General features: G+C 39.2%; 1 protein-coding gene across 1 annotated transcript in view; it reads right to left on the reverse strand.

Annotated features, from left to right (window-relative positions):
* The window catches only part of zcchc14 (zinc finger, CCHC domain containing 14), a 61,101-nt gene that overhangs the window by 35,347 nt on the left and 3,287 nt on the right, over positions 1 to 22,467 (reverse strand). Inside the window, exon 2 of the mRNA XM_066713827.1 lies at positions 18,732 to 18,858. Coding sequence (XP_066569924.1) covers positions 18,732 to 18,858 — 127 coding nt within the window. The remainder of the gene's footprint in view (positions 1 to 18,731; positions 18,859 to 22,467) is intronic.

The raw sequence follows: 22,467 nt of genomic DNA on the forward strand, positions 1-22,467 counted from the left end.
TGTGGTTCTCTTTTTTTCTCTGTTACACTTAATTAAATTCGACACCCTTTTCCAGAATGGATTTTAATCTGCTAACTATTAGGTTTCGGCAGAGTGCAAACCTGGGACAGTGTAGTTCATTGTCAGGTTCACAATTGCCATCTAGACGGAGACAGTATTTCAAATTGATAATCTGTTTTGTTTGTTTATATGAAGACAAGAACTGGGGGGGTGGGGGGTTGGAAGAAAAGGGAAAAGTGTTTCCCCCGACCTCTCTAAATATCACTGTGTCCTTCATTCACACCGGTGGGGATTTCCTAAGATAGTTAAGGAAGTTTGAAAGTGCAAAAATAGCACTATGAAAACACATGGTAAATTCAGCGGTGAGCACTACAAAACTGTGTCTATAAAATGTGCTTCCTTTGAATACTACTGTTCACAGTTGCAGATTTAAGCTGAAAGGCTCCATCTTTTACTCAGTGTTGTGTTGCAGAAATAGAAATTTGTGATTACTGTGGGTCAACAGGAAAAGTAATAGATGAATTAAAGTGAGGAAGCAGACTAAAACACAAGCACAGCATATTCTTTCAAGCGTCTCCAAAGCAGGCATTGCTTCAAACCACTTTCATGTGTTGCCTGGCTTCTCCAGCCAGCATAAGACAAGTATGGACTCAATTAAAGGCTATGAAAGAAATCGGCTATTTAACAAAGCCTAAGTCTCCTTCATTCACCAATCAGCAAAGCACTGTTGATTTTATATCCAACCCCAAAATTGCTGTATCCATTTACAGTACTGAGGAGAAATTCAAACAACACCATGCAAAATATGTTTTCGTCTTCAAAGTCTTTGATAAGACGGCAGACTCCACAGACACTCGCATGCTTCAACTTAGTGGAGGAAAAAACTAAAATCATATAGGTACTTTTCAAATTCCCCTGCCCCCTCCCAGCACTGCAAACAATAATGCTTTGCTTTGACAGAGACTGACCCAATGGGTAACCAAAGATACACCTAACATTTCATTTTAAACTAAAAACATATCAGTTGGTAATCACTATGAAATCCCAAGTTTTGATGAGCTGTAAATATATATTATTTTTAATTCACAGACTTAGTTCCTTAAAAAGGTTTGGTAAGTCCCTAAAAAGCACAGTATTCAAAGTGTTAAGAAATTCAGGGAATGCATTTGCTCTGCGTGCTTTCATGTGAAATTCCAAAGACAAATGTTTTCCTATTCCACTTTCAAATCATTTGGGTTCTGCTACAAATCAGCCTGCTTGAGAAACAGTCTTCAAGAGCAAAACAATTATACCAACTGTACAAACATTTACAATTGCAACCCTGGAGCTATTCTGAGATTTATGAGTAGATTGTTATTTAAGGAAAATGATTTGCTTGCCTGCAGTGTCACATAATTGCCTAGTACAGTGATAGGCAAGCCTGGTAGTAGACTTTAAATCATCAATGGCAAAAGACGTGCAAAAGTAGAATAGTCAATTAAGAAACTAACAGTTAAGTGGAAGACTGTACGTGCTCCCAAAGTGTTTTTGTGAACAATCATCAAACTGCCTTATTTTTATAGACCTTGTGACGGGTGTAGGTGGCCAGGCCAAAGTCAGCCATTTAGCACTTTCAATGGCTCTTCTCAGATTAAACTTCCACGCCTGGGCCTGGGCTTCAAAAGTATCCTTCAAAGCTAGATGGGAACATGACTGCAATTTTTCTAGCATGGGGAGCAAGGACTGTTCAAACATGAGTATTCCTTCTGAAGTCAGTGAGCATTATGAGTCTGCAGGCAATTTCAGAAGAAGTCAAATGTAGGCAGATATTTACAGGGATATTATCTTCAGCCTACCTTTGTAATAAAGGAACAATGAGTGATTTATGGCATTAGACTGCCAGTGAACTTTATTTACATATTCCTAGAAGATGTGATATGCAATTGTTACATAGTGAGACATTTGTGAGTGGGTTCAGCTAGCGTTACATTACTATTATTAGTAAACAAAACCAAAACATTTCAGTGAGCAGAAGCACAAATTGAAGGTGATACCAACACACCTGCATCTGCTAGATTGGGCTTCAATATCATACAGGGCCTTGTCAAGATAAGCTAATATGTTTACAACAAACAATTAATAGTTACAATATTAAACAATGTAGATTTAAATGTGCAAAGGCTCTGTATTACACTGAGATGCCAACAAAATAATATATACATTTTATCGATCACACTATCATGCGTCATTTTAACTTTAATTTTATGCATTTCATTTTAATACTTTTAAACATTTACGACTCCACAAGGACATGGGGTGCCCAGGAAAAGCCACAGACATCTAGGAAGTCGAACAGACACATCGGTACAGTGCACTGACTGAAGTGCTCAAGTGTGTGACCCAGTTGGAGAGAGGTTCGGAAGCAATGCTGAGTGCCTTTGACACCAATCAATGTTTTTAGCACAGTCCTCCTGGGGGAACAGCTCCTCTACTCACATGTAAACACTTAATCACTTCCTGAAACTTCCTAACTTGGCCTGGTTACTGTTAGATGAGAAAAGAAAAAAAAATCTGTAAATCATCTGCTTGCTTAAAAAAGGCCAATAAATTGTACTTCTTTTGTCAGTTAGGCCCTCAAATAAATTCTGTGAGTTTCAAGACTCCCAGAAAACATTCCTGTATTAATCTTTCAACGCCCATCAGTGGAGGAAATTTTGTAACACTTGAGACAAATAAAAGTAATTAAAAAAATATATAAAAACCTACTTGTGAAAAATGTCAGTAAATGCAAGCTGTTGTTCAACAAGTTAAGCAGTTATCCTATTTTTCTATACTTTAGACCTAAAATTGGGTCAGCTGGCTACTTGCATTCTTAATTTTGTATCTGTAATGCTGATCATAATTTCTTCATTGTAAACATTATTTTACAGACACAGCTTCCGTGTTTTATTTTAAGTGTGCTACTCACAGTAAAGGGACAGTCAACAGGATTGTTGCAGACTCCTGAATTCTGTAGTCATTAACAATGTGTAATATTCTGTATCATTGTGTGTCATCTAGACCAAATACAAAATGTGACGTTCCTGCAAATTGCAAAATTACAAAACTTGCACACTGATGAATTTGAATTGAATAGAAAGTGGCTTCTGACAGTACATTAAACCATCGTAGGGTACAGGCTTATACTTTGCCATTTGCCGTAAGTCAAGAGTGTGGATTCAGTTTAGTCCTTGGTTTCATTAGACATTCTTGAAGAGCTGGCAGATTTCATGGAGTATGTACGGCAAATAAAAGCCAGGTGGTAGTGTTGTTGCATTAGTTTATCAGGGTCCATTTGGTCCCATTCGGTTTGTGTAAGAGTGTGCTTCTGCACAATGTTTTAAATTTTACACTCTCAGGGACATGACAGCGTCCACAAATCTACCTGTGACTAGGACAATGATTAATGCAATGGACTTGAGGCTCTTCCAGCCAACGGAAAAGAAAAAGGAAAAACAACCCCCCCCCAAAAAAACCTTGAGCCTCTATTTTACATAAGCAATTTTCAAACTTCTGAGACCGTGGGCACTGTCATTTCCTGTTTACCCAGACATGCTTTGGAAATTTGTAAAGCATACGGCTATTTTAGAGACTTACAAAAAAAAAAAAAAAAAAAAAATGGAATTCAATACAATCAACAAAAAAGTTATTTCATCCCATTAAAACCTGGATTTTATTATCAGTGACTGGAGGAAACCTTGATGCCTTTCAGATTTATTACCAGCTAAAAATGCCTTACACTTTGGATGCTACCACAGTCTGTTTTGTATTCAGACAGCATCGCGGCTCGGGTTTAAAAACACAAGCTCTGCCACCTTCTTGTTGAAACTCCAGAACCTACATGTCCAAATTAGAAACAAAAACATCATACAAAATAATTATGTTTCCATTATATGAAGTCTACAAAACTGTGGAAATTAAAGAAGCTGCTCAAGCTTGCAATGAGGAAAGAAGCACGCTTTTTCCAGAGTCTTTGTGCCTACATTTCAGCTAAATTACTTCCATGTGTGACACAGGCTCTAGGCAGCTTCACAATTACAGCTGGTGTTCCGCAAGGACAGTAAATACATACCCCGGATATATTGGTTTCTGCCCAGTTCTGCAGCACAGTTAATGACAACTGTTTCTTTATTTGAGGATCACAACGCAAAAGACCTCTTCATACCCAGCATGTGGCTTGCAAATGTGGGTGTTGACCATGGCATGCCCCCTGTAAGGCAGCTTTCACACCAAATCCAGCAAACCGTTACATTAAAGACTTATATTTTACAGCAGAGGGATTCCTGTCAGTAGTAATTACACCCTCAATGCACTGTGTCTGATTAAGGGCATTCTCAGACTTAACTCTTTCTCAAGCCGGACATGAACCCTACTGAAGTGCAATCTGCACAGAGTACACCCCTAATACAAGCAGCAGAGAGCAGATACTCTAGCACTGTAATACAAAATTGTCTTTCAAACGGAGATCCTGTTACTGTATTTTACGGCAGATTGTGTTACCCATTACATTCATTCAGCTAGCAGGCTTGCAAGCTTTGGGCCTAGAATTTGTTGAAAATCAACAGCTAAGAAACGGCTTAATTTCAAGGCTCAGACTCACAATTCCACATCATAAAACCCAAGATGCTTCTTTGGCCTGTCAGTCCCCTCTGCTTTCCTGGCCAGGCTGTGCAGGGGATTAAGGTGTGAAGTGTGGACTGTGCAGCTGCTGTCCGGTATGCATGCCTTTGCCCTAAATGCGGATTCACAATTTCTTGCCAAGCTGCCATGATCAAGTTGCAGGGCAGTGGAGCTTAGGCAACTCTGACCTGCATCGACACAGCCCGCTATTTAACCAACCAGCCCTTACTGTCCTGCATACTATAGGAGGGGAACAAAAAACAGAGCCCTAAAAAACCTCCTGTACATTTGTATTTACTTGTATTTTTCAAATATTCAAATCCATTTACCCACTGAATGTGCTTGTATCTGGTTAACACTAGAAGCGCAGACATTTCAAACTACCTACAAGCGCCAAAGCCGGTCATTGTTACCGATAGCACTTTAACAGCTGTAATATGACAATCAAAGGCAAACCATTGTATAAAATTCAGAAGTTTTATTCATGAACATCAAATCCAACATTTACATAGCACAAATGTAGTATTTAAATTGAAATATGATCATAAAACATTAATATTATTGCTATATATATATATATATATTTTTTTTTTTTATAAACGCACACACTGCAGTCAAAACATTAATAACTTTATAGCCTACAATAAGCAAAAAGCTCAAAAACAGCATACAATAAGATAATGAAACAAGTGTAAATGTAAATATTGGAATAATGCTCAAAAGCAATATTTTATGGTTCAAAAATAACTATTGCATTGATCAAAACATAACTGTACACTAAAGTAAACATTTTCAACATCGTGTAAACTTTGTTTTCAACATACACTGCTTGTATTCACTGTAGCTTCGTATTTCAATAAACTATTTACTATATATTTAGCCTGCATATCTGACAGCTCGGGACAGTCCACACAGGACACGTTTCTGCACTTTCCCTGCATGAGCTCGTACCTCACACTGCATTTTGACAGCCCTCTCCAGGTAACTCTTTTACTCCATGAATATATAGCATTGCAATAAATGCTCCTCTGTTAATAATGTCCATGAATCATTATTTTGCGTGCGATGTGCCTGCGCTATTGCACTCTGTACTACGTGCAGTAGCAATCGCGTATTGATCAGTAGGGTAAAAGCACTCGGTGCCATTTGGACCTGGCGTTTCACTCGCAATGTTTTCACATCACTGGCAGAAACCCACGAATGATCTGACATTCCCAGTAGCACTGATGCCCCTGAATCAGTCATGTTCATATACACGGCATTTCCAAAACCAGCTCTCTTCAATCTCCGTTTCCAATCCATGTTTATTTGCGGGTAATCACTGTATCCACTCAATCTGACTACAGTTGTAAGAAAACACCTAAAATGCTGTACAATGCGTGTGTTTTTCAAGCATATGAGAGACTGTAGACAGAGCCAGACTGTAAAGGGAAGGCAGGATTATGCGTTATATTTGAGTTATTATGTATTTAAATGACATGTCAAAATAACCCAATTTTGGCTATTCTAGGTAAATGTGTTTATAACTTATTTATTTCCGTGTTTATGCAGTTAAAATGCTGTAGACATGTTTAATACATATATTTAGGAAAAGTCACGAACGGGTATGCGCAGTTTATTTAGGAACACAGAGTAATTCAAATTTGAATAACCAAATCGGTCAAATTGACCGGCTCGGCCCTTCTAGTGTTAAGGCACCAACACAATATGTCTCCAGCAGTTAAATCATAGTATACATCTAGGGAGGGATAGTTTCACCTAATAAGGGACAGACCCTGCTCGCAAATCAGATTTTGTCTACTAAATAAAAGAAGCAGATGTAAAAATGTGAAGCAATGAGCTAAGGAGGGTTGGGGGTCCTGTCTAGAAAGACTAAGACTAAGACACACAGGAAATAGATCAGTCTTTTGCATGTGGATTTTGTTTTGTTTTCAGTACATTTTATAACAAATAATTGTGTTCAGGGGTAAGGGAATAAGTAGTTATATTCTGGGCATTGTACAGCAAAGACATGAAGTCAGAATTCTTGGTACAGTGTGTCTCGGTTTTAAATGCCCATTGGTGTTGGCTGTGGTGTCTACATTAGTCAAAGATGCTGAGCAAAATTCCCTACTCTGCTTCCAGAATCGAACTCATTAGAGGCTTTACACAGACCCTGCAGCTCTTAAGTGTGGAACTAGCACAAAATACCTACATACATTACTGTAACTGTGCAACTTTCCTACAAGAAAGCCATACACATTGTACACATAGCACACTGCAAAACGATCTTAGTTAAACCTTACAAAATACACAACACCCCCATTGCCCCATTTCTGCTGTTAATAGTCACCTTTGTATTATCTAGGTCAATATTCTTACTGTTAAGATGGCCAGGATCTGTATATTTCCTGTAAGTGTATAGGCTGATTAATACAGTTTTAGCTTATAATGTCTGAAGTTTGTCGTTAGAAAATAAATGTTTGTCAACTGCATAGAAAGGGCCAATAGTTTTATTTGATATTGGTTTCAAATATTGATTTACTGTCATTAAAGCATTTGAGCTCAATGTGCCTTTTATTGTGAAATAGCTGTTTATATTGCAGAGTAATCATAATAGTGTACAGCTTAAAACAGAGCGATTTCAAACTGTGGGAAATACCGAAGGGGCAGGCTTCAGAACAGAAGCATTGAATTAAGAACCAACTTCACAGCACCCACCCTGAGAAACAGGATTCTGTGTTATACAGTTCACCCCAGCACAGTGCATTACTGTGCCCACATATGAAACATTATGAAAAAACAAGGCGTTCATAAGACTTGATGACAACGGCATCCCTGCTGCTACCTTGGATAGTTTTGGGAAGAGAAAAAAAAAAAGGAATCCCCCTGTGAACACTCAGGAAGTTCAATTCTCCGTGAATTCTCAGTCATAATTGATTGACAAAATAGCACTTTGTGGGTTTTTTTCATGCAACTTTACCCAGGACGTTTATCATGCAGATGCTGGTCAAATGAAGTATCCAATCTCTACAGAGAACAATAGATAGATATCATACAAATTACATAAAATTACAGTTCAGTGTGAGCCACCCTCGCAAATTAGAAACTAGAGACTCATTTCTGGTTAAATACTGGTCTGTCGATACACGATAGAAAACTGTTATTCACGTTCCAAGATCATCCCTCAAATTGAAGGCTTTCATTAGAGCAACATCAGAATGAGCTTGCACTGCACCAATAGGTGTGTTTCTGGTCTGCCATCAATAATTTGGAATCATCCAATTAAATGCTGCCATTTTTATTTTCTGAAATGAAAAGCTCAAGTTTGCTTGCTGGGTTAAGAGAGGTGTAATACAGTGCACATACACTTTTCTCTTCTACATCAGCAAAGAGAACAAAACTAAACGAAGGAAGCAGTAGGTGCGTCTCCCAGATGGCCCAGCCAGAGTCTAGGCTGATGTGTGGACAAACAGCCTGCACTGGGATCATACAGTAAGGGAAAAAAGTATTTGATCCCCTGCTGTTTTTGTACGTTTGCCCACTGACAAAGAAATGATCAGTCTATAATTTTAATGGTAGGTGTATTTTAACAGTGAGAGACAGAATAACAACAAAACATCCTGAAAAACACATTTCAAAAAAGTTATACATTGATTTGCATGTTAATGAGGGAAATAAGTATTTGATCCCCTATCAATCAGCAAGATTTCTGGCTCCAAGGTGTCTTTTATACAGGTAATGAGCTGAGATTAGGAGCATTCTCTTAAAGGGAGTGCTCCTAATCTCAGCTTGTTACCTGTACAAAAGACACCTGTCCACAGAAGCAATCAATCAATCAGATTCCAAACTCTCCAACACGGCCAAGACCAAAGAGCTGCCCAAGGATGTCAGGGACAAGATTGTAGACCTACACAAGGCTGGAATGGGCTACAAGACCATCACCAAGCAGCTTGGTGAGAAGGTGGCAACAGTTGGTGCGATTATTCGCAAATGGAAGAAACACAAAATAACTGTCAGTCTCCCTCGGTCTGGGGCTCCATGCAAGATCTCACCTCGGGAGGATCTTGTTAATGATCTCAAGGCAGCTGGGACCATAGTCACCAAGAAAACAATTGGTAACACACTATGCCGTGAAGGTCCCCCTGCTCAAGAAAGCACATGTACAGGCCCTTCTGAAGTTTGCCAACATCTGAATGATTCAGAGGAGAACTGGGTGAAAGTGTTGTGCTCAGATGAGACCAAAATCAAGCTCTTTGGCATCAACTCAACTCGCCGTGTTTGGAGGAGGAGGAACTGCACCGCATCAAAGGAACGGTGGACGGGGCCATGTACCGTCAAATCTTGGGTGAGAACCTCCTTCCCTCAGCCAGGGCATTGAAAATGGGTCGTGGATGGGTATTCCAGCATGACAATGACCCAAAACACACAGCCAAGGCAGCAAAGGAGTGGCTCAAGAAGAAGCACATTAAGGTCCTGGAGTGGCCTAGCCAGTCTCCAAACCTTAATCCCATAGAAAATCTGTGGAGGGAGCTGAAGATTCGAGTTGCCAAACGTCAGCCTCGAAACCTTAATGACTTGGAGAGGATCTGCAAAGAGGACTGGGACAAAATCCCTCCTGAGATGTGTGCAAACCTGGTGGCCAACTACAAGAAACATCTGACCTCTGTGATTGCCAACAACGGTTTTGCCACCAAGTACTAAGTCGAAGGGGTCAAATACTTATTTCCCTCATTAACATGCAAATCAATTTATAACTTTTTTGAAATGCGTTTTTCTGGATTTTTTTGTTGATATTCTGTCTCTCATTGTTAAAATACAGCTACCATTAAAATTATAGACTGATCATTTCTTTGTCAGTGGGCAAACGTACAAAATTAGCAGGGGATCAAATACTTTTTTTCCCCTCACTGTATCTGACCAATTCACTGCCTGATCTGGAGGATGTGCAGGATGCATTCGACTAGTACTGTAATAAAGTCTATCTGTGTCTCTCGCTCTATACAAATATTGTCATTTTTATATTTCACAGCCAGTGGCTTTTGGCACCACATGGCGTTACATTTTTCTGGTTCATTTTGGAAGACTATTTCCGTTACTAAACTTGAAACGTGAAATTTCCAGCTAATTCAGAGATACACCCAAAGTCCTGTTTATTGTATGCACTACTCTATAAATGAACTTCAGACACCAAGGTCAGAGGCTGCTGCTTAAAGTGATAGCTTTAGATATAGATACATCCCTAAAGCCTTCACTGAATTCTCAGTTAGTATTATCAGTTCTAAACCACAAATTATTAGTAATTGTCAATGTAGTACAGAATCAGAGTGCTTGGTAAATATGCAGTTTAATGGCATATGTTCTAATTATTGCAGTTAAACCTTAAAATTAAACCCAGTGATGATGCACATTTGATTTAATCTACTTTCCAATTAGCATACCTCTCAGAAGTCTGAAACCAAAACATATATTACACTGGATAACAGCACCTAAACAAATATTGACGCTTTGAATAAAGTGTGGATACATTTTCACGTTGGACAGAAATATCTGATATATGATGATGACCCTAGATTCCTTAATGCATCCATTATTGCCTCCTACTCCTGTGTGGCACGAATAAAAATGGACTGGGAGAGGTAATCACTTTCCAAAGGTGAAATGACAACATACAGCTCATACAGAACTCTCTCATGTGTGCCTATGTTAAGTAAAGTCTTTAAATATATGTCCGGGCCCACTAGCCTGCCGTCTTTATCACTCTTCAGTTGTGCTTCTAAATGATGTAGCCTCAGCTGGGCTGCCCCGCCGGGTTATTTTTAGATTTGGTACGCATAGATGAAATGTATCCACTCCAGGTTATGAGGTAATGTAGTAAAGCCCAAAGCTTCAGTTACAGGGTCAGCAGGGAAAGGGGGAAAAGGAACAAAACAATAACATGTAGCCGGCAAATTAGAACCAGGTTTGGTTTATTTTGCTTTTTCTTTAACCTCACAGGCAATTTCTCAACTCCAAAGCGATGACTCCTCAGGATGACATCACAGAGGCCTCTGGCAAGTGGCAGCCAATCAAATCATGAAACCACAACCACTTGGCCAGAGGCAGGCATCTGATTAAAAGACAGTTAGGACTGAGCTCAAGGGGTCTGCAGGCTGGCTGGCTGACATATGTTGCCGTGTTGAAGGCTCTGTCGGGAAGAGCGGTGGTATTGGGTGTGACTCACACCTGCCTTATGAACACAGCGCTCTCAACTCCCACGCAGTCAGCTGCTCAGTGACCACTTAGGCCCTCTGCTAATCAAACAAAGGTGCTTAATCCGGATTTCATTATTTTGGCGGTTGGGGAAGAAAGAAACGCAAAGCAATTTCCTAGTTGTTAGTTGAGTCCCAAATGTATATTTATCTAGATAGATTAACTAGATTAACTTAAAAAGATAATGTTGTGATGGGAATACAAGCCATTTTTATACATAAATGACCAATAGAGCATATAGCAGAAAAGCACAAACAAAGTATAAACATAGACAGTCTCCTGCAATGTACATGGGAAATCAATTGAATTTAGAAAAAAATATGCGTCTCATGCGGCTGTCACATGGAAAAACCCTTGACTCTATTCTAACCCTTGTGTCTGTTCTAACATGTCACAATCCCATTAAGTTGAAGTCAGAAACTCATTTAATCTGCCACTGGGCTCCACCCAAATATCGAGAGCTTACTTTACTGTTGCTAAGTCCAAAACACAAACATAAAATGTCAACGCAAAAAAGCATCTCTTTCTCAAACGTAATGTTTTCTAAAACATTTCTTCCCTATTGCCCGACACAGGGATAGAAACAGCAGACAAGAGGACATTTAGCATGTATTGCAGACACTGTGAGCATTTTCTTTTCTTTTCTTTGTTTACAGAGGAACTGTGGCGGTGTTTTATGTTAAATTCCATTGTGCTGAACGTGTTTGAGAGTGCCTTGAGATGTGATTAGAATGAGTGCCAAAACAAAGAATCAGCCAAACAAAAAATAAACATGTATATCATACTAGATTGTGTCTACACTCACCTAAAGGATTATTAGGAACACCTGTTCAATTTCTCATTAATGCAATTATCTAACCAACCAATCACATGGCAGTTGCTTCAATGCATTTAGGGGTGTGGTCCTGGTCAAGACAATCTCCTGAACTCCAAACTGAATGTCTGAATGGGAAAGAAAGGTGATTTAAGCAATTTTGAGCGTGGCATGGTTGTTGGTGCCAGACGGGCCGGTCTGAGTATTTCACAATCTGCTCAGTTACTGGGATTTTCACGCACAACCATTTCTAGGGTTTACAAAGAATGGTGTGAAAAGGGAAAAACATCCAGTATGCGGCAGTCCTGTGGGCGAAAATGCCTTGTTGATGCTAGAGGTCAGAGGAGAATGGGCCGACTGATTCAAGCTGATAGAAGAGCAACTTTGACTGAAATAACCACTCGTTACAACCGAGGTATGCAGCAAAGCATTTGTGAAGCCACAACACGTACAACCTTGAAGCGGATGGGCTACAACAGCAGAAGACCCCACCGGGTACCACTCATCTCCACTACAAATAGGAAAAAGAGGCTACAATTTGCACAAGCTCACCAAAATTGGACAGTTGAAGACTGGAAAAATGTTCCTTGTTTGACGAGTCTCGATTTCTGTTGAGACATTCAGATGGTAGAGTCAGAATTTGGCGTAAACAGAATGAGAACATGGATCCATCATGCCTTGTTACCACTGTGCAGGCTGGTGGTGGTGGTGTAATGGTGTGGGGGATGTTTTCTTGGCACACTTTAGGCCCCTTAGTGCCAATTGGGCATCGTTGAAATGCCACGGCCTACCTGAGCATTGTTTCTGACCATGTCCATCCCTTTAAGACCACTATGTACCCATCCTCTGATGGCTACTTCCAGCAGGATAATGCACCATGTCACAAAGGTCGAATCATTTCAAATTGGTTTCTTGAACATGACAATGAGTTCACTGTACTAAACTGGCCCCCACCGTCACCAGATCTCAACCCAATAGAGCATCTTTGGGATGTGGTGGAACGGGAGCTTCGTGCCCTGGATGTGCATCCCACAAATCTCCATCAACTGCAAGATGCTATTCTATCAATATGGGCCAACATTTCTAAAGAATGCTTTCAGCACCTTGTTGAATCAATGCCACGTAGAATTAAGGCAGTTCTGAAGGCGAAAGGGGGTCAAACACAGTATTAGTATGATGTTCCTAATAATCCTTTAGGTGAGTGTATGTCCTACAGTCTTCACTGGTATTTATTTTGTCCCAGCAGAACATTTCTTAAATTTAATTTGACCGCATAAATACTTTTATTACAAAAAACTGTATTGCAGAAGTAAATCTTAAACCTTAGAAATAAAATAAATACATACAGTGAGGGGAAAAAAGTATTTGATCCCCTGCTGATTTTGTACGTTTGCCCACTGACAAAGAAATGATCAGTCTATAATTTTAATGGTAGGTGTATTTTAACAGTGAGACAGAATAACAACAACAAAATCCAGAAAAATGCATTTCAAAAAAGTTATAAATTGATTTGCATGTTAATGAGGGAAATAAGTATTTGACCCCTTCGACTTAGTACTTGGTGGCAAAACCCTTGTTGGCAATCACAGAGGTCAGACGTTTCTTGTAGTTGGCCACCAGGTTTGCACACATCTCAGGAGGGATTTTGTCCCAGTCCTCTTTGCAGATCCTCTCCAAGTCATTAAGGTTTCGAGGCTGACGTTTAGAAAATCGAACCTTCAGCTCCCTCCACAGATTTTCTACGGGATTAATGTCTGGAGACTGGCTAGGCCACTCCAGGACCTTAATGTGCTTCTTCTTGAGCCACTCCTTTGTTGCCTTGGCTGTGTGTTTTGGGTCATTGTCATGCTGGAATACCCATCCACGACCCATTTTCAATGCCCTGGCTGATGGAAGGAGGTTCTCACCCAAGATTTGATGGTACATGGCCCTGTCCACCGTCCCTTTGATGCGGTGCAGTTGTCCTGTCCACTTAGCAGAAAAACACCCCCAAAGCATAATGTTTCCACCTCCATGTTTGACGGTGGGGATGGTGTTCTTGGGGTCAATCCTCCTCCTCCAAACACGGCGAGTTGAGTTGATGCCAAAGAGTTCGATTTTGGTCTCATCTGAGCACAACACTTTCACCCAGTTCTCCTCTGAATCATTCAGATGTTCATTGGCAAACTTCAGACGGGCCTGTACATGTGCTTTCTTGAGCAGGGGGACCTTGCGGGCGCTGCAGGATTTCAGTCCTTCACGGCGTAGTGTGTTACCAATTGTTTTCTTGGTGACTATGGTCCCAGCTGCCTTGAGATCATTAACAAGATCCTCCCGTGTAGTTCTGGGCTGATTCCTCACCGTTCTCATGATCATTGAAACTCCACGAGGTGAGATCTTGCATGGAGCCCCAGACCGAGGGAGACTGACAGTTATTTTGTGTTTCTTCCATTTGCGAATAATCGCACCAACTGTTGTCACCTTCTCACCAAGCTGCTTGGCGATGGTCTTGTAGCCCATTCCAGCCTTGTGTAGGTCTACAATCTTGTCCCTGACATCCTTGGACTGCTCTTTGGTCTTGGCCATGGTGGAGAGTTTGGAATCTGATTGATTGATTGCTTCTGTGGACCGGTGTCTTTTATACAGGTAACGAGCTGAGATTAGGAGCACGCCCTTTAAGAGAATGCTCCTAATCTCAGCTCGTTACCTGTATAAAAGACACCTGGGAGCCAGAAATCTTGCTGATTGATAGGGGATCAAATACTTATTTCCCTCATTAACATGCAAATCAATGTATAACTTTTTTGAAACGTGTTTTTCTGGATTTTGTTGTTGTTATTCTGTCACTGTTGAAATACACCTACCATTAAAATTATAGACTGATCATTTCTTTGTCAGTGGGCAAACGTACAAAATCAGCAGGGGATCAAATACTTTTTTCCCCTCAGTGTACAAATATCTGATAATCAATTATTCTACGGACTGAAAACAGATCTCAGTTAAATTAGATCTCTTATTCAAAGTAGTTTAAAATAGATACACAGTTTGCACTTCAGTGGCACACCACAAACTGATTTATGAGGAAATCATACATTCAAGACAATTCTGGTTCCAATTCTCACCGAATTAAATGATAGCACTGCCAAAGGAAAATACTGTTTTCCAGTTTTCCCATGGACAGTCTAATGGGTACAAGGCAGGTTACTAATTTTACTTGCATAAGAACTGAGAACATGAAATGGTCATCAGATTTATTTTGAGTAAGATACCACTCAGTCCAGGACTCTCCTTTCATTAGTGTATTGACCAAATCTACACAGCACTGTAAATGGGTTTGCACTATATAAGTCGCTAGATCTTCACTTCTTTTCTATTAAAATACAAAAATACCATGATGGGGTTTATCCAGTTGTAATTGATCAGTCAGGAAGAATCTACTTCCAATGTCTTTGCAATTTGGGGAATAAACAGCTGTGTAAAGTATTCATTCATAATTTGCTTTTCTGTCCACTAAGGTTAGAGTGTATATGGGAGGGAGGAGGGGTGACAAAGTGGATAAGACCAAAATCATGAGGTGTGCTCGTTAATGAGGCTTACTGTAGCAGTATGCGTGAAGTTGAAAGGTAGCCTCTCATGGATTAAGGCTCAGCTGTTACAAGGGACAGGACATGTTAATGAGCTGGTCTTTGTGCTTGGGCCAGAGAAACGTCATGGCTTCTGGCTTTAGCATGCTGAAAATGACCTCCCACTGCAATCACACATCGATCACACATTCTCAGTGCAGAATATTTTAGATGAGAGCCAATATATAATGCTGTCTGACCTTATGAATCAATATTAAAGGGGATTTGTTATTTCTTGCATTGATTTAAAGAGCCCTCCCCCAAACACAAATCAACGGCTTCACACAGGCTAGCCTTGGATGGAAGACGTCAAACCTTTTCAAATTGATCGCACTCTGGATCTCTGCTGTCAACCACTGAACATAATACGGGACACTCTCTTTTTGTTTTATACACAAAAGCCCTTGAACCAACAATGCCGTGCTTTTAAACTGTATCACAAAAGGATGATGTTCCAGTGTAAAACATAATTCTTCAGGACATTCAAACAGCAGCTTATGCACAAATAATGCGGGCAGAGGTGAAGACACAAAGGATGTGAGCAGCAATGAAAGGCTGTTGTTCTCACCAGCTCCAAACATTTAACAAGCTGCAGCAAATCTGAAAACCTTGCCGAGGCTAAACCACATAATTTATTCTCTCATTCCTGTTTTTCCTGTTTACAGAGGGAGTCCAGATTTAGTTTACTTTAGCCATCCTAGGACACACACGCCATGATTGAAGAGGTGAGCCATCTTATAAGACTGCTGATTTCTGAATGGAAAACTGCAGGCTTTCGCCACAAGAAGCCACTTGCTTTCAACAGACCAGTCTTACTGTGGTTTGTGAAGTTGAACTAAATCAGCTATGCATAACAGCCCTGTCTTGAAGTCTCTTGACTGGCTCTATATGAGGTTTCACAATGAACTGTAGAAAGCGCTGCCTAGGCTGGTGCCACCTTATCTCAGAAAACTAAGCTGACCCTCACATTCCAGAACTGAAGAAAAAATAAAAGGTTTAAAAACAAACCGATGCAATTCAACCAATCTTGCATATTTATGACACAAGAATCCAACCCAGCCATATTTTTTTTATGTCCAGAGTGAATCCGCTTTAACAACAAACCATGGTAGTTTGCAAAATATATAACTCAACCGAGTGGTTTAGTTGCAGACATTTCTTGTCTTGGTTTACAATTAAATATGTCTTGAGAAGTAGTAGTGGTCAACATAAAATGCTGTGTAATTGCATATTACAACGAGGGATGAACTGGGAGATGGATTGTATAAGATCTTAAAGAACAATCACATGCACCAAGATATACTTGTATACTCCAGACATCTCTCTTAGCATTGATCAATAAAGATATTATGTGATTGTGGAATCAAACCACTAGCAAATGGTACCAACTAAAACACCTCTTGCCATGCCAGAGGAGCAAATGTATTAATACATGCCTTAACAGTTGAGACCTGAAGCCTACAGACAACATTTTCTTGATTTAAGTTCACTCTCATGTCACCACTTTGACAGAAAAGCGAACAAAAATTGAAAATCTAGAACAGGCTGTAATAATAATAAAAACAAATCTGATGCATTAATTACTATGTACAGTATTTAAACATGCACTACAACTGGAAATTTGCACACTTAACAATCTCTACAAACAACTTCCTAGACTCTCATTTCTCGAGTTAAGGACTACCATCTCTATGCGACGTGTGAGGCCTGCCTCTCTACCCTCTGCTAAAGTTCTTACACAAAACCCAGTCACAGAATTGCAAAAAACTCCTGGTGGGGATCAGAGCGTGGTTACACATACCTCTCCTGAGTAGGCTACAGTGTGGAGGCAAGTTTAAACCAGTACAAATACCTTACAAAACACTGCCGCAAAAAGATTAGGCAAACGTTTGCATACTTCTTAGCTGGGAGAGACAACAGCTGCCCTCTTCATCTCATACAGTAAGCAGTAAGTAAAAACAGATGCTCTGGGAGGCTTACAGCAAACAATGAGAGTCACAAACTAAAATCCTCTCTGGGTTGAAGAGGGATGAAACATGAACCTGTCAAATGCATACAGAAAAAGTGTGACTAGAATAACATGCGCTACACGACCGTAAACCAAAAAGGATCTGTTATAGTAAAGAAAATAAAGTCCAGATTATCAGGGTTTATTCTTTTTTTTTTTTTTTTTTGCAACTGTTATCCTTCCTTCTGGTAAAACATGTGTCTGACTGTGTGTTAAAGGTCATTATAAGGTTGGTGAACCAACCCTGCATTAAGTATGCTTATTGGGAATATTATGAAGAATGGAATAGTTCTGTGCATGTACCATGTAGGCCTAACATATACAATATATCCTCCTACTGACTTTATTCCTAAAGTCTTGCCCCAATCAGTTGCAGCTGTTTTTCATAAGCATTCCACAATGTAAAATACTACAGCTCAGTAGCTCAGGAACACTAAGCTTCAGCAAGACATACAGGAACCAATGCTGTCGGCAAAGCAAGACAAAGATTCAAGAAAAATCCCACTGTCACGAAATCTCTGTCTTTTTCCATTTGTAGCAAGTTGCATGACTGAACAGACTGAGTGCTCTTTCCTTCTTACCAGTTGCAGTCGTCTTTACCCTCTCATTCAACATCGCTGAAGCAGAACCAACTACAATAGCCATTGCTAAACAGGCTTTGTAATTGTGTTTAATGTCAAGATACCCTTTACTGCAACAACAGTTACAGAACCCCTGCGGTGTCAAATAATTTAATTAATGAATTTGCTTGAGAAAGGGCATGCTTCTGTTCGGTGCAGTAAGTGATAATGCCTGTTTCCATCTTGCTTTGACTGAGATGCCTGGAGTTCAGGGTTTAATGGGTGGGTTGGTTGAAGGGCTGATACAATAGCAGAGTCCTTGGAAAAACTACACACAGAACAAATGGAAATGTTGTAGATCCATATTGGGGTTTTAAATAAGTATGTGAATGCAGCCAGGAAATTCAGATTGGATTTAATTCTTAGTATTCAATTACTTACTTGAGGTACTGCATGCAAATTATTAATGAACATCAGTTTTCACATATATACACACACAAGTACAAAAATCATCAAATACCCAGAATAAAACAAAAAGACAGAAAAACTGTTTTTGCAGGCAGTAACTAAATGAATGCATTTAAATAATTTAGAACCAACTGAGCTCTTATATAACAATCCAATAATACAATCTAAGAACAATTCAAAGAAGGTGGTCTGTTCGTCAATGTCAGATATTCATTATTTCACAATTCATTTAGCATGCTGGTTTACTCTCTATGATGGAGGGTGAGAGGTAAATATTGCATTGAAACATTATTCAGTGATTTGGGTTGTGTTTTCTGGGGGAGGGGGTGAAGCATTCACTGTTAGAACGGAAGAGCAGCTCAGAGAGTCTGCAGCAGCCCTGTGTGAGAGGACAAGAGGGCCTGGCTCACCTTTACAGTGTTTCCCTGCAGGCCCCTTGGGTGACAGCTCCTCGTAGGAATGTGCTGATGTCTGTAGTGCATTCTCCAGGCTGCTCCCACTGTCCTCACCCATGGCACTCTCATCCCTGTGCAAGATCTGGGAGAAAAACATGGCATAGAGTAGAGTAGAGTACAGTACAGGATGGTAGAGTTGCACAATACAAACACACTGTCAGGTCCCTTCAGAGGGGAAGTTCATATGAGTAGTTTCCTCTGTGTTTCTAACTTTAAACATTTCTTCATAACAACATCAGCAGCTCTTTCTTGTAAGTGATATACAGTAATTAAATCTCCAGTTGCATTACAAATTCTATGTTCTATGTATGCTGAAAGAAAGATGGTTTTCCAATACAACCTTTTCCGGACCGTCATGACAAGTAAGCATGTCACTAAAAACTACTAAAGCTACAAAAGCTAAACCCGTACATCAAATTATATGGGTATGTTTTAATTACTACACTTGATACAACAGAATATCATATAACTTTTAACATTGTTTATATGCCAGCATGCGCGATCAATCCCAGATTACACTGACTCACATAACTACCGCACATGGGGTAACGCTGATTATCACAATAATGAAAACTTTAGAAAAGGATAAGGATCAACAAAGCAAGCTCAAATATTTTCAAGCTATAGGCTACATTCTGTGAAGCGAATAAGACACTATTTTTTGTATGCATTATTCCAGAAGGGAAATATCTTTGGTGCATCTAGCACATAAGAAAATAAGTTTCTCAGTATGAACTGAAACTGATTATCCCATGTCAAACCTTGCAATCGGCAAACGTGGGCTTTGGAATTGCTACTGAACTCCTTGAGGCAGGTAGCCTATTGTCTAGACAGCTAGTTAGACTATAAATATAGATTGTTGGTCATGAGGAACATAGGTCTATTGATTCTGGCTGGAAAAGGAGACTGTCAGTAGAACACAAGATATGGGAAACTGTATATGGAGAACATTAATTCCCTGAGTCACTGAAAAGCAGGGAGAACTCTCCTAGTTTAGTATGCTCACCACATGACAAATTTGGGATCAGATTCTCTTGCCAAATAATTCAAGAGTTATTAACGACAAGAAAATGCCCTTCAAGCTATACAAGGAAATCTGATTCACTACAAGACAGAGACAAGCCAGCCTAGATTATCTCAAACAGCAACAAATGTCTGAGTCTCTACCACCCAGCTATATACTACTAATGTAGCTTCCCAAAAAAAAAAAAAACAACTATGTGTATTAAGCTATAATAAATAAGGAAACTTGGCAGACTCTTACTACTTCAACCTCAAGAATGGGCGAGTGCGAATGTCACACTTTATTAAGTAGTAAAAACATGTCATTAAGCTCATTCTCATGTTTAGCCTTTGTTTTCCGGAGACCATAAAAGGGGCTTTAATATATTTCCTTTATCTCCTGAAATGTATGACTTCCTTCTAGTTAATAAATCATGGCCAAATATGACAGTGACTGTACAACACATGAGCCATTAACTGTGATGCAGTAACTTTCAATTAAGTGGAAGTACCCTTCATGAGAAACACAGTCATGAAAATAAACCATGCAAACCACTTCGGACTATACTCAACTGCACCGATAAAATAAACTACAGGTACAATGTTTGATTAACTTTTTTGTTTTTTTTGTTTTGTTTTGTACTTCAAATATTGTGAATTAACCCTCCAGGCTTTGTTAATATAGTTACAAGTGTACTCTTGTCTCACTTTCCACTTATGTTGCTTATGTGAAGCCAAAAGTGAAATCTGCTGTACAGAATAACAAAAAGCAAACAAGGTTGCAACTTATATACTTCTCATACTTAGGGCTTTAATCGCTATGTTTTAAAACCAGAACACCATACAATAACTATAATGAATTTAATGTACTGAAAGCAATTCAACTGCCTTTTGCAAAGGTCTTTCAGGTAAACTACTGCCCTTATTTACTGTGGATGGTTTCAAGGTTCAAGCAACTTCAACATTTAAAGAAACAATATTTTAAGGTAATTACAGCTCTACAGTTATAGAAAATATGGCTCGTGTGACATACAGAAATGGTTTGACGTATCACTCTGAATGCCAAAACACAATGCTGTGAAATCTGAGGTGGGAAATAATCCCTGGTTGAAGTCAAGCATTAAAGCTTAAAAGAAAAACTTCCCGCACATCTTTTGTTCAGTGTTCAGTAAATCTACAAACATGCTCAGATTAATTTCAACAAACAAAATGCTTGCATGTTCTCATGTGGAGGTGGGGTGGAATGAACATTAAAGTGTAATTTGAGAGACAATTTGATGATTCAGTATAAGAGCACTTTAACAGGCATTTAAAGCTATTGTGAAAGCTCTAGTTTGGGCTAAGTAGCAAGAACAGCAAAGAAAATGGTTTGTTTTGTTCACTGATATTTGCTGACCTGGATTGAACTCGAGCCAAAACTCACAAAACGCAAAATAAAACTGGTTTCCTCTTGAGTTGGCTACAACTGTTCTGTATATAAACCGTTATTTGTACAACAGATCTGCCCTTTCCTCTGAGCTAAAAACTTCCTAAACTCATTTGGAAGACTTACAGACTTTCATTTTCAAAGCATTTTAAGGGCTCTGAATATTGAGACTGTCTCTCAAATGAAGGAAGGCAAACTGATAGAATCAGAAATGTATAATCACTAGGTTAAACCATTTTCAAAATCAAAATCACACATTCACATGTGAAGCAGACTAACCAAATTGTTTAATATACAGTGTGAATCAGTAAGGGAAACATTTAATGAAGGGATACATTGGCTACCAAATAGAAAAAAATAAGAAACAGAATGAAGTAATAATATCTCAAGTAACAAGATCTGCAATCAGGCCAGATAATCAGGGATTTCTGAATTAAGCCCTATATGGGTTTCGTTAACTATACATACACAAAACCAACCAATAAAAACATGGGTAAAAGTAAATAAAAAGTTCATAAGTCTTTAATTTTTAAATTACCTGTCTTTGTTAATGGTTCTAAAGAAATGGCAGATAACATAATTATGCTAATCCACGAGACAACTACGCAAAAACCTTTAAACGCCTCATATAACTCACAAATAACTTTTTTCAGTCATGTCATAGAAGACTCCTTTGCATAAAGCTGAGTGTTTGAGAAACACTAAACTCAACATCAGTCCAGTGCTTTATTCAATTATTTATAGTAACACTAACATGAGTGTACCAGGTTTTGATAAAGGATGAAACTCATGAATGACTGAATGAAGAATGTTTTCATTCTTTTCAAACTTTTATAAACAATAAATAAGAAAGAAGGAAAAAGAGAACATTGTGTTGTGTTATGTTGCACTTTATGCAGCATCATGGCTTTCAAGACATTGCATTAAAGAAAGAAAGGAAAAGCAGTAAAGAAATACAGCTGCTTTCCTTGGCAAGCTGGAAGACATTTCTAAAAAGCTGTCAAGCGTGTATGAAGCTGAGGAAGACTAAGTTGTTTTGACTAAACAAATAGAAACGACACAGCTGCTTTCAACTGATAAATAAGGCCTAGTTCTGTTTACAGAATGCCTGTAAAAGGTGAAACAACAATAAGACAAACATCAACAACTGGTGGACAGTTCATTCCCCAATCCAATAACTAAAACCAGACACTTGAATTATGCACGACACGCACAGGGATTGTGATAGCATCTGTCACACATAAGCTCATATCATTGTTAAAT

Source organism: Amia ocellicauda, chromosome 9, assembly GCF_036373705.1.
Source record: "Amia ocellicauda isolate fAmiCal2 chromosome 9, fAmiCal2.hap1, whole genome shotgun sequence".
NCBI lineage: Eukaryota > Metazoa > Chordata > Actinopteri > Amiiformes > Amiidae > Amia > Amia ocellicauda.